Genomic DNA, 13689 nt, shown 5'->3' with positions numbered 1-13689 from the left:
CAGTGCCTAAGGCGCCCAATTCCAACTACTGGCGCTACTGAACCCCACCATGCACATTCTATATTCTACTGCTTCGCCGCTTGCTACAATGCAAAGGATAGTCACCGCCAAGCACATGGTATTTTTCTGAGTGATGAAGCAAAATAAAGTGCATGCCATGGTACAGTGAAGTAGGCAGTTCATATTTGGCGCCATAGTCATTGCAACACATCAGCAGATGTGTTTGCACAGAGCTCCTAGTGTGCCCCATGTGCTCAGTTTCAGTTTTGTGCAGAAAAAAGGCCAAGATTTTCTCGCACTGCAGAGCTTTACAGCACAGTTTTTGTTTGCTTTCACAAAGTGTTATGGCATTGTTTAGAACATAGCTTCGAACTTACCACTGGCACTAACCACCAGACAAAAATACAGAAGAATACTGACACCAACCAATATTTATTAGGGTCGTGAAACATTGAGCTGCTAATAAGAATTGGTTGGTGTCAGCATTCTTCAATTTTTATATTTCAAGCCCAACCAGACGAACTTTCATTGAAGATTTTCACATTCAAACCACCAGGCAGTGTTAGTGAATTCTGATTAATTAGCTGTCTCCTTATGATGATTTTCGTAGTAACAGATGTCTCTCATGGCTGATGGTTTAGTCCTGAAAAGAGTTGCTTTTTTGACTCCCTATATTTAGGAATTTTTAAGCGCTCAATGAAACATGCGGTAAAGCTCAGGTATATGTTGATGAGTATCAGCTCCTTAATTGTAGGCTAATTTCTCAAAGCTTAAGGACAGCACTCCGCACACATAGTGGGGCAAAAAGAATAAATCAACAACATTCAAAATTGTTCCATTACGTACTGATGTAAGAGTATATGGCTGCACAAATTTTAAATGGTCTGGCCAGTAGACTTAGTTTTTGCAGTGAGTGATCTTTCAACAAGCCTTCATCTTTGCCTGCCATGGTGGTTTGGTAATTGCCTGCTAAGCCCAAAGCCATGGGACCGAATCCCAGCCATGGCGGCTGCAAAAATGCCCCTGTGCTGCCAATGCGTGTATGATAAAGAATTGCAAGTAGTCTAAATTAATCCAGCGCCCTCCACTACAGCACCCCTCATGGTCTACATGCATCTTTTGGATGTTAAACCTCAAACACTACCCCGCCATCTTCACTTCTGGCAACCAACACTTTCACTTCTTTTGCATAAGTATGCTGCGAAATGCAGTTTGTGCAATACTGTGCGGATTTGATAATCTTTTTAAAAAACAAACGAAAATTATTGCCATTTCTACCTTCTGTATTGTACACGGCGGGCATTACAGGTTTAAAAATCAATCTGAAAAGGCACACGCCAATATCTTGGTACACTAGTATTTTAAAATGCTAGCTGTCAAAGCGACGGTTCAAACCTTATGAAGTAGAAGTAGCTGTAGTAACAGTAATAATAGCAGTAATCATAGCAGCAATAGCCGTTGTAGCAGTCATTGCTGTTACCATATAGGAAGGAAATTTTTGTGCAAAACAGACTAGACTTGATAACAGATAAGCACTTGAGCTTGTCTGTGTTGCTTTGCTTTCCCAAGTCCCATCTTGTTGTGTATCGTGGTGCTGCCGCTCCAATTGTGTATCACACTACTGCCGCTCCAAGCGCCGCTTCCCGTATAGTACTTTCTGTCTGGCCTGAGCATCGTATTTCGCTCAACACCTCATCCCCGCGTCTCCGCGGCTCTTCGGTCCTGGCACGTACCATATGCATGTACGAAGCTACACGCGGACACTGAACTCTGCACTCTCTCTCTCTATACCGACTGTCTGCCCCGCTTGTACGCTTTCACTCAATAAACAGTTTTGCCTCAGACTCCGACTGGAGAACACATCACTGGCGACGAGCACGGGATCGCCGTGATCCCCAGCGCGCAATTGCAGTCAATACTGACCGCCTCAGGCAAAGCTCCTGGATCCGCTCCAGCCCTGCACGTCCGTCGACATGGCAGCGCTTCTGCCTTCGGCCACGATCGGAGAATTCTCGCCCGCCGAGCCTTCCTCCTGGCCAGTCTACTTAGAACGCCTCGAGTTCTACTTTCAAGCCCACGACATCCAGTCCGATGAGAAGAAACGGGCTTTCCTCTGCAGCGTATGCGGCGTCGACGCGTATACTCTGCTGCGCTCGCTTTGCGCACCCAAGGCACCTTCGGAGGTTCCCTTCTCAGAAATCGTTTCCTTGCTCGACACCCACTTCATCGGGAAACCCTCCGTCACCATGGAACGATTCCGCTTCTTCAAGCGAGACCAGCAACCTGGTGAATCGGTGCCGGAATATCTCGCCGCTCTTCGACTGTTAGCTCGCCACTGCGAGTTCGGGGATTGGCTGGATCGACTTCTTTGCGACCGCCTAGTCTGTGGCTTGCGTGAAGAGCCTATCCAAAGAAGTCTCCTGGCTGAACCGGACCTCAAGCTCTCGAAGGCCATCCTACTGGCACGTGCTGCGGAAGAAGCAGCAGCCAAGACAGAAGAGGTTCGCCGCTCAAGGGTCCCCTCAGAAGCGCATCAATTGCAACGAAACCCCAAGCGCTCGGACGTCAAGCCCGCCAACCATCCTCCGAGTCATCAATGTTGGCGTTGCACCGGTGAGCATGACGCTCGTACTTGCTCCTATCATTCCGCCATCTGTCGCTACTGCGGCAACAAAGGTCACCTGGAGAAGGCCTGCAGGAAGAAAGCAGCAAAAGAAAAAACTTCCAAGCCTGGTCAACACCGAAAGGAGTTTTCTCGCAAAAACAAGTACTCTCGTGGACGCAACCATCAGATTTTGCAATCAGCTGATCCAGCTCAAGACGTAAACTCTACGGCTTCAGTCAGCTTTCATCGGGAAATTCAAGACCGCAAGTCTACGAGTGGTGCCAACACCATCACTTCTCCGGCACTCTGCGTGGACGTCCTGATAAACAGTAGGCCTCTAACCATGGAGGTTGACTCCGGGGCCGCCTGCACCATCATCAGCGAGAGGACCATGGAGAAACTTCGGCTCTCAAGGCAAGACCTAAGGCCATCCTCTCTACAGCTGCGCTCCTACACAAGGGAAAGCTTGGAGATTCTGGGATCATTGGAAGTTGCCGTCTCATACAGAACGAAGAGCACTCGCCTTCAACTTCTCGTTGTCCGAGGAAATGGCACCAGCCTGTTGGGGAGAGACTGGTTTTCTGCGTTGGGAATATCGCTCTGCGGAATAAACCACGCATCTCAAATCGAAGTTCCGCTAACCTTGCTGAACGCAGTCTCTGAATACCCAGAAGTCTTCGCTGAAGGACTAGGGAAGAGCAAGGGACCATCCGTTCGTATCGAGCTCAAGGCTGAAATCGCTCCCATCTTCAGGAAAGCACGTCAAGTTCCGGTGGCTCTACTGCCCAAGGTAGACGAAGCCATCGACGTTCTTGTACAGGAAGGCGTCTACCAGCCCGTGCGATCCTCCCGATGGGCGACACCGGTAGTCTGCGTCGTTAAGAAGAACGGCAAGATCAGGCTGTGTGGTGATTACAAAAGCACCGTTAACCAAGCAATCAAGATGGAAACATATCCTCTTCCAACCATCGATCAGCTTTTTCAAACCTTGCGGGGTGCACTGTATTCTCACAACTAGACCTCAATCAAGCCTACCAGCAGCTTTCCGTGGACAGTGACACAGCCGATCTGCTAACAGTCAATACGCACCGGGGACTGTTCAAAGTTACTCGCCTGCCATTCGGAGTGTCGTCCGCCGTAGCCATATTTCAGCGCTACATGGAAGAGCTCCTCTCGGGACTACCTGGGGTCCACGTGTACCTGGACGATATTATAGTGGGAGGTCAAGATGCCTACGAGCACAACAAACACCTGCGAGATGTGCTGAAACGCATAAGTGACGACAACATTCGTCTGAGCCGAGAGAAATGCACCTTCGGCATGCCGGAAGTAACCTTCCTTGGATACCGCATTGACGCTGCCGGTATTCATCCGACCGAAGAAAAGGTCGAAGCCCTTAAAGAAGCTCCCAGTCCAAGGAACAAGCAGCAACTTCAGTCTTTTCTCGGACTGCTCAACTTCTACAACAGATTCTTGCACGGTGCAGCTCACGCCCTCGAGCCTCTATACCGTCTGCTAGCAAAGGATCAGACGTGGAGATGGCACAAAGAAGAAGCCGACGCTTTCAAGCACGCCAAGGAACTTATACAGACATCCGATGTCTTAGTCCACTACGATGTGCACAAGCCGCTCACGCTTGCCTGCGACGCGTCTGCCTACGGGATAGGATTTGTCCTTAGTCACGAAGACTCTACCGGACAAGAATCTCCAATTGCATTCGGTTCCCGTACTTTGAGCTCGACCGAAAGTAACTACTCTCAGACAGACCGAGAAGCTCTGGCTGTCGTTTCCGGTGTCAAGAAGTTCCACCAATATCTGTATGGCAGACACTTCAAGGTCTACACTGACCACAAGCCGTTGCTGGGTCTGCTGCATCACAGTCGTCCAATACCTAGCGTACTTTCACCGAGGATGCTTCGATGGAATTTACTCCTCGCACAGTACGACTATGAGCTGATCTACCGACCAGGACGTCAAATGGGCAATGCTGATTCACTCAGCCGCCTGCCGCTGCCCTCCACAAATGCCGAAAGTCCTGTTATGACAGATGTCCTGCTGCTAGAAAACCCCCCAGAAGCCTTTGCAGATGCATCCAAGATTTCTCAGCTGACAAGGAAGGACCGTGTGTTGTCGCGAGTACTGAAGTGGATTCGTACCGGATGGCCAGCAAAGGTAGAGGACCAGTTCCAACCTTACTTCGTGCGCCGCGACGAACTCTCCGCTTATCGTGATTGCATTCTGTGGGGCTCCCGAGTCGTGATTCCACCGCAACTCCGCATGGAAGTGCTTGAGCTACTTCACTCATCACACCCGGGAATCGTTCGCATGAAGGGACTCGCGCGAGGTTACGTCTGGTGGCCGAAACTCGACAGCGATGTGGAGAACAAAGTCCGTGCGTGTAAGACCTGCCAAGAATCCAGGAATGCTCCACCCCGCGCTGCAGTCCATCCCTGGGAACAGACTACGAGACCGTGGTCTAGGCTGCACGTGGACTTCGCTGGACCAGTCCAAGGCAAGACATTTCTTATCGTCGTGGACTCCTTCTCAAAATGGCTAGAGGTCGTTGTGGTGAGGACAACTTCAGCTGCAGTTGTTGTGCGAGAACTCAGACGGCTGTTCGCCACACACGGACTTCCCGACGTCGTCGTATCTGACAACGGTTCTGCATTCACATCAGCTGAATTCCGGCAGTTCCTCGCCAGGAACAACGTTCGTCAAGCTTTAGTCGCACCCTACCATCCGTCTTCTAACGGACAGGCCGAACGCTTCGTTCAGGAAACAAAGAAAGCTCTTAAACGACTGAAAGGGGGCGACATCGAACTTCAGCTCAGTCGTTTCCTGTTCCAGCAGCACTTGCTGCCCTGCACGACTACAGGAAGAAGCCCGGCGGAGCTACTTTTCTCACGTCAGCTAAAGTCCGCCCTAGACTACTTGCACCCTGATTCTCAGGAAGGCAACTTGCGACGCGACCAGTTGTCGCGGAAGCTCCGCGCTACACCAACCCGCAAGTTTGAGCCTGGTGACTCAGTCTTTGCCAGGAATTTTTCGCCACATGGGTCTCGGTGGCTTCCCGCGATCATCCGCTCCTGCAAAGGACCTGTGTCCTATGAAGTCGAACTCCTGGACGGTACGTCCTGGCGTAGGCACGTCGACCATCTTAGAAAGAGGGACTATAACCTACCCGATCTTCCTCAACGTGCACCTGAACTCGAACTGCCTGAGCCGCATTCAGAGTCAGAAGACCAGGACGAACAACCCGCTAGCACTTCGACCGAGCCAGACGCCGACTCACCTGAACCCGGGCACAGCCGCTCCAACTCAGAGAACGCGGATACCTCCGACAGAATTCCTCCGGCGACCGGCACCGTTCCTCGACGCTCCGCCCGAGAGAGGAAGTTTCCTTCTCACCTCCGAGACTACTACGTCTAAAGGTGGATTCACACGACGGACCGCTTCACGGACCAATCGGTCACGTGATGTCTGACGCGCGGTCCCCCCGTCCGCGGCGAGCATTCACACGACGGGAGGAAGCAGCAGACGACAGCGCGGACGAGCCAGTCGGATTGTCGCATTGTCGGCGTAATCGTCTCTATGCGTATCCCACAGAGCGGGAAAACTTTCCACAAGGGCAAGAAAAAACAAGGTTGCGTCATCTGTGAACCTAGAACCGTACGAACAAGACGCGCTTTGGCTGTTAGAAAGTTCGCCAAGTGGTTCCATCTTCGCAGCTGTCAACAGGACTATGTAGTTTTTCGCGCTCTCATGTACTTTGGTTCGACCAGAGGCTTGTATTGGATTTTGTAAGCTTGCTCGTTGCCAGACTAAACAGTTTAACCGCTACTGCTTTGACAGTCACGGTCAAGGATCTCAAGCAATCCGAAGTGTGAAAAGGTCTCTCGGCCATATCACGAATCGCTGCTCGCGAGTGAAGCGGAGCAGCAGGAATCAGTGACGAAGGGTCACGTGATGCCCATCCGCGAGGGCACTTCGCGATTTGGTCCGTCGTGTGAATCCAGCTTAAGGGGGGAGGAGTGTTGTGTATCGTGGTGCTGCCGCTCCAATTGTGTATCACACTACTGCCGCTCCAAGCGCCGCTTCCCGTATAGTACTTTCTGTCTGGCCTGAGCATCGTATTTCGCTCAACACCTCATCCCCGCGTCTCCGCGGCTCTTCGGTCCTGGCACGTACCATATGCATGTACGAAGCTACACGCGGACACTGAACTCTGCACTCTCTCTCTCTATACCGACTGTCTGCCCCGCTTGTACGCTTTCACTCAATAAACAGTTTTGCCTCAGACTCCGACTGGAGAACACATCACTTCGTATTTCGCTCAACACCTCATCCCCGCGTCTCCGCGGCTCTTCGGTCCTGGCACGTACCATATGCATGTACGAAGCTACACGCGGACACTGAACTCTGCACTCTCTCTCTCTATACCGACTGTCTGCCCCGCTTGTACGCTTTCACTCAATAAACAGTTTTGCCTCAGACTCCGACTGGAGAACACATCACATCTGTTTTGTGCAAAAATTTTCTTGCAATGATTGTTGAACTGGCCCAACAGTCTGCACTAAAATACGATGTCAGTGATCACAGGACCAGCCCATGAACATAGCCACTGCTGCAAAACAGGGTGCATCTAAGTCATGTGTGCCTTCGTTTATGGTGTTGGATCACACCAAAGACGTGCACAATGTAGGTGTAAAAGTTGACAATGCAATGCTAGCTGCTGTAGACTGAAACCATAAGTGAATCGTATAATAAATTTGAGAAGACATCCCAGTCTGATGTAATATCAACGTGACCTGATAAAAAGTAAAAGTTTTGTGGAATACGATGTATGCAAATGGGAAAAGTTGGTAATGCATATGGATTCATTTGAAAAGTAGCAAGACTAGCTAGACACCACACAGTGAAACGCACATATTTTATATGCATATTGCGTGCTGACGCTACCGGGGTGTTGGTTCGAGAGGTAAAACAATGAAAATTCCTGTACTCAACATCGGAACATCAGGTGCTATGTGTCACAGCACTCCGTAGTAATTTTTCCCGCCTTACCCTCCCTCTATTCAGCAAGCGATTCTTACTTCCTTACCGGTCAAAAAAAAAGGAACCACAAATAATTTTTCACTGAAAAAGCAATGACCAAATTAGACTGCTAAGAAAACTGAAACAAAAATTAAGCAAGCATTCTTAGTGGTGGAAAACTGAAGCATGGATAAATATGCCTAACAAAGTTGCAATACTACAGGCGTATCCTCTTCAAGCACACAGAGTTGCATGCTGGGCTACTTCCACAGTAGTGCTAAAATTTAGACAAATCCGAACAAGTACACAACAGTTGAAAGTTCGCCTTTAGGTGAAACTTGTGAACACTGGAAAGGCTGGATAACCGTTCAAGCCGCTTTCGCAGTGGCGTCCCCGTTGACATAAGCACAGAAAACGCAGCGGTCCGCTGAAAAAAATAACCGTTTTGCCTCCCAAAACTTTTGCTGCTCATCGATGATTCGGTACGGCTATGGCCTTCAGCGTTCTACTGGGGCCCGGGCCCAAACGGCAGTCCGGAAGTACTCAGGAAAAATTTTACGCAGAAATGCGACATCAATTGCTTGTCGGACAAGGTTAACACTTCCAAGATGCGGTAACTTAGCGGAACAAACCTTCACACTTAGGTCAGCAAGTATGCCTTGGAACACGACCCTCACAAGGGAAGTGTTTCGAGCAGTGAAGCGTTTGATATATCGGAAGTCCTTTACTTCTGCTGCACCCCGGCCTTATAATTACGAACACTTGCGAAAGTAAGGCGCAAATGAACACAGGGTAGAAGCAACCAACGCCGCAAACAACACAGCAGTGCTAGTCGGTACAAAGAATGCACATCATGCCGTTGCCGCACTATGTCATGCGGAAGCAAGAATAAAAATGTGTTCGCTCACGGCAGGCACGGTGCGCTGTCACAAGACGTAATGTTGAAAAAAAGAAAAGAAAGTTGCGTTTCGCACTCAGTCACACAGCCACGCACAAAAACGTCTGCTAACGGCGTTCACTGCAGCCCGGTTAGCATCTCGCTGCATTCTGCTCTTGTCATTCATAATACAGTTTACCAATACCTTTTGGACGAACTAGAACACTAGATAACGTGTAAATTAACAAAAATGTTTAAATATTCTCAGAACACTTTGAGAACGACAACAAAATACATCCATATGACCGCCAAGATCCCGCGTAAAAGATGGAAACAAAACACGAAGACAAGTCAAGCAAACGAGCGGCTATGTGGCTCTACAATCAGCAGTGTGAAAAATCATTGTACATTTATTGTTACTGCACGAGATGTTTTTTTATATAAAAAATAGGCTGTTTTGAATTGTGCTATTTTAAATTAGTTATCAAAAACATCTGCTAGAATTAGCCGGAAAAGAGATCACGGAAGAGATGAAGCCGCATCCATCCTATCCATAACGTTTGTATCCATAGCCAATGCAGTGGGCATGGAGCAGCATGCAATTTAACATGCAGCTGTGCCTGCAGCGAATGTGTGTCGAAGTTCGAGTTCGTTGCTGTTATAAAAACTTTGCTATGTGCTGTGCTTTTGGTTTCTGCGATACTTAGCAGTGAGGTATGACATTCATACCGCATGGTATTGGCGTAATGATGATCGGCAGCGCTAGTAAAGTTAGTTACCATCAGCAATACCAGGTTATGAGGTACGCCGTAAACTTCATAAACACGCACCTGCGCGCCTCGGGCTTACCAGGCTTGCAAGGGGCACGAACGATTCGCCCTTTTTTCGGCTGGTCGGGACCTCCTGCTACAAAACGGGTGCGTGAAATTTATAGTGACCGTCGCTGCAGAGCATATGAATTCGACGACTCCATTGTTGCTTTTCAGCTCTACAGTCGGATTGATTCTGAACTGAAAGCTGTTAGAGGGCTGTTGGAAAGATCTGGTGTTCTTGCCGGCAAACAGCGCACGTTTTCGAGTCTTCTAGGTAAGCCAGTAATGAAACTCCCGGATATTTTACGAAATTCGGAGCTTCATTTCGTGATTTCGTTTACCAGGCTGGACAAGAGCTCTGCATACAACTTCTTTTCGTGGACAAGATCACAATGGCAAAAACAACAAGGATAAAGACGATGGTAGGGACTTTTTTAATGCTTTTTTCAGGATGAATTGAAAAACGGACCTCACTTCGGTACTCTTTTCTTTGCAGAAGAGTCGAAGGTTTCGCTGCTTGCCAAAGCTGCTATTTGGATGATGACAGCCTATATAGTCATCACTCTGATGTCCCTCCTGTTTCCAACAAGCAACCAGCCAGATGTATTGCGCTATGTGTCTTGGAACGAGTTTTACCACCAAATGCTGGCGAAAGGAGAGGTAAATGTGACGTTGTTATCATGTCTGTTTGTCGCATCAGTTTGCGCTATTCATAACGTCTCATACAAATGAAGAAGCATTAAAAGAACACGCTGATACCATGGTCCTGTTTTGTTATAAGCAGGGCAGAAAGGTGGGCCTTCTGGTATGGCATGTCAAAGAAGAAATATACAAGCCAAAAAAAGATGAACACACAAGGAGAGAACAACAAAGGCTGGACTAACAGCTGAATTCTTTATTGAGTACAGACCGCTGGGTTATCTCTACGCATGCGCCAATGCAATACAGAGACTCAAACATGGTCATGCAAATAATCAAATTCTTTTGTCGTCGGCGCTATCGATGGTGAGCTGACGCAAGCATCACCATGTTTAGCTATTTGAAAGGCTTCAAAGATTTCACGAGCCTTCCGTGTTTTTCCATAGCCCAGAATGGTGACATCTGCGAAACATGGGGAACATTTGCGAGGACATCTACTGCAATGCAAGGCAAGGTTACCATCTTCACCGGCGCCAACTTTTGTTCTGTGCTTGCGCATCCTCTCGTTTACACAGTCGTCCGTCTGACCTAAGTAAAATTTTCCACAGGTCAGTGGAATCTTTTAAATCACTTCGGTCCGGCACTTTGCATACACAGTTCTATGTTTGGCCGTGTAACGCTTATTATTTCTGCCAGGCATAATTCGTGCACAAAGACCTGAAAGCTTAACAGGAGCAGAAAAAACCAAATTGACCCCTTGGCGCTCGGCGACTTTCTCAACATTGTGCGCCACTTTGTGCAAATAAAGCATAACTTGAACTTTTTTTTCTTTTGTCAGTGGCATTATTGTTTCCCTTCTTGACGCCCCCCCCCCCCCCGTTCATCTCCTTTGATACGGATTCAGCGACCGCTCTCAACATTTCTGCTGGGAAACCTGCATCAAACAGGCATTTGGTTTGCGTTGTGATACTGGTTGGCACAGTGTGGCAGCAACTTTTTTTTCACAGTGTTGTGGAAGCAAGCCTTAGCATTACCTCTCTTGACTAGTTTAGAATGATTGGAGTCAGAGTAGGAGCCTTTTTTTTTGTTCTTGGTGAGTACATCCAGCACACATGGCCTTCTCCAGATAAGATTAGTAACAAGTCTGAAAAACGGATAGAGTTGTGAGTGGCTAATTTATGAGTAATTTTCAATTGCGATGACCAGTGCCTAAAGGCACCCAAAACATTTTCAACTATCATCTGATGGGAGTCATTAGGTCAGGTGTTTAAAAGCACTAAAAAGTCGTCAGTATATCTGGCAATTCACAGAACACACCCGTCGTCCAAAAAATGTAGAAGCGAGCGGTCAAACTTTGCTAAGAAAATATTGCAGAGCAAAGTTTGACTTCTCGCTTCTAAGTTTTTTGGATGATGGGTGTGTTCTGCGAATTGTCAGATATGTTGATGACTTTTAAGTGCTTTTAAACATCGGTCCTAATGACTCCTATCAGATGATAGTTGAACATCTTTTGGGTGCCTTTAGACGTTGGTCATCCCAATTGAAATTTACTCATGAATTAGCCACTAACAACTCCATCTGTTTTTTGGGACTTGTTACTAACCTTATCTGGAGAAGGCCATGTGTGCTGGATGTACTCACCAAGAACAAAAAAAAGGGCTCATACCCTTTGACTCTAATCATTCTAAACTAGTCAAGTGAGTTATTGCTCAGGCTTATTTCCACAACGCTGCGAAAAAATTGGCTGTGGTTCAACTACTGCTGAACCTTGTTAGAGAGCAAAAGCTATGGCTTATCGGGCAACTATAAGCGGCTTGGCGTCTCTAAAGTTCAGTGCATTTCGGACACTGGATAGGGAGCACACCCACCCTGCCAAGTGGCATTTAATGGTTGATCGCGAGAGTTTGCTCACCCAATGAACACTGCGGCCTATTGCAGCAGTGCCGCGTGTCTGCCACAACGTTGTCAGCGCTAGCACATGAAGCCCACATCTCTCTCTCGTCACCCCACGTACCTATAAGTGCAATTCAGGCGTCCACTGACCCAGGGAGCCAGTTATGCGTATTTCCTTTTCTTAAAATCATCGAGTGTAAAATGTTGTCAACGCCAATGCCAATGAACGCCGACGGCCTATGGCTTCAGCGCCGTGTTTCTGGCACAGTGTTGTCCATGCTAACGCATGCAGCGCACATCTGTCACTACCGCCACGCAGGTTAAAGCCTGACTGAGGTGTCAACTGTTCCGACTGAGGTGTCCACTGTTCTGAGGGGGCAGTTATGCACCTTTCCTTTGCTTTCAAAGCTCCCGCTCCTTTAGTTTCCTAGCTTAAAGCGCACTAAGGTGTCCACGGTCCCAGGGGGCCAGTTATGCGCCTGTCCTTTGCTTTCTAAGCTCAAGGTCATTTGAAGGTGAAGACTGGGCACACGGTGATCGAAGCACAAGGTCCCGTAGTGAAGCTTTTGCTTCAAAAAGTTGCTGCCACACTGTGCCAACCAGTATCACAACGCAAGCCAAATGCCTGTTTGATGCAGGTTGCCTAGCAGAAATGTTGAGAGCGGTCGCTGAATCCATATCAACGGAGATGAATGGGGGGGGGTCAAGAAGGGAAACAATAATGCCACTGACAAAAGAAAAAAAAGTTCAAGTCATGCTTTATTTGTGCAAAGTGGCGCACAATGTTGAGAAAGTCGCCGAGCGTCAAGGGGTCAATTTGGTTTTTTCTACTCCTGTTAAGCTTTCAGGTCTTTGTGCACGAATTATGCCTGGCGGAAATAAAAAGCGTTGCACGGCCAAACATAGAACTGTGTACGCAAAGTGCCGGACCGAAGTGATTTACAAGATTCCACTGACCTGTGGAAAATTTACTTAGGTCAGACGGACGACTGTGTGAACGAGAGGATGCGCAAGCACAGAACAAAAGTTGATGCTGGTGAAGATGGTAACCTTGCCTTGCATTGCAGTAGATATCCCGGCAAATGTTCCCCACATTTCGCAGATGTCACCATTCTGGGCTATGGAAAAACACGGAAGGCTCGTGTAATCTTTGAAGCCTTTCAAATAGCTAAACACGGTGATGTTTGCGTCAGCTCACTATCGATAGCGCCGACGACAAAAGAATTTGAATATTTGAATGACCATGTTCGAGTGTCTGTCTCGCCTTGGCGCATGCGTAGAGATAACCCGGCGGTCTGTACTCAGTTCTGTACTCAGTAAGAATTCAGTTCAGAATGCTCTCTTTGTGTGTTCGTCTTTTTTTTGGCTGGTACATTTCTTCCTTGATTTGTTATAAGTGCCATGTGTTCTGTCACAGTAACAAAGGCAAATTATTGTTGTGAAAGGAATTAAATTTTTATTGGAAAGCATAAAATGACCTCCCTATTACTTCCATCACCAGCCTGCATATTTTGTATCGTCGTAGGTATTTTGAATAGTTAATACTGAGAATGATGGCCTTCTCTTCATTTGTTTTCGCAATTTCCTGCATTCTTTCACACTCTCTGTCATCGTCTTGATGATTCATCTAGATTTATTTAAGGAGGCTTTTTTTTTTTTTTCAGAATGAGCCAAATCCAGACATCCAGTTTAAGTGAAGTGCAGCTGCAAGTTCGCCCATAGATCTCTCCTTTGAAAAACGATAAAAATGGAACGAACCGTGCAGCTAGCATTTTAAAGCATATCATGTGACAGCTTCTATTATGTTGTTGCAGATAAAAAACTTCCAT

At 47.7% G+C, this 13689-nt stretch overlaps 2 protein-coding genes across 3 annotated transcripts in view; one reads left to right on the top strand and one right to left on the bottom strand.

Annotated features, from left to right (window-relative positions):
* The window catches only part of LOC149350453 (uncharacterized), a 30454-nt gene extending 21613 nt beyond the window's left edge, over positions 1 to 8841 (bottom strand). For both annotated transcript variants that reach the window (XM_089579491.1, XM_089579492.1), the window contains exon 1: positions 8548 to 8841. The gene's annotated coding sequence lies outside the window, so the exon portion shown is untranslated. The remainder of the gene's footprint in view (positions 1 to 8547) is intronic.
* Positions 8842 to 9080: 239 nt separating this feature from the next.
* Positions 9081 to 13689, top strand: part of Spg7 (SPG7 matrix AAA peptidase subunit, paraplegin) — a 42426-nt gene continuing 37817 nt past the window's right edge. Inside the window, exons 1-4 of the mRNA XM_089579483.1 lie at positions 9081 to 9433; positions 9503 to 9602; positions 9673 to 9750; positions 9825 to 9988. Coding sequence (XP_089435609.1) covers positions 9233 to 9433; positions 9503 to 9602; positions 9673 to 9750; positions 9825 to 9988 — 543 coding nt within the window. The 5' untranslated portion in view covers positions 9081 to 9232. The remainder of the gene's footprint in view (positions 9434 to 9502; positions 9603 to 9672; positions 9751 to 9824; positions 9989 to 13689) is intronic.

Source organism: Amblyomma mixtum, chromosome 3, assembly GCF_055824585.1.
Source record: "Amblyomma mixtum isolate Tamu chromosome 3, ASM5582458v1, whole genome shotgun sequence".
NCBI lineage: Eukaryota > Metazoa > Arthropoda > Arachnida > Ixodida > Ixodidae > Amblyomma > Amblyomma mixtum.
This window is presented reverse-complemented; position numbering and strand designations above follow the sequence as displayed.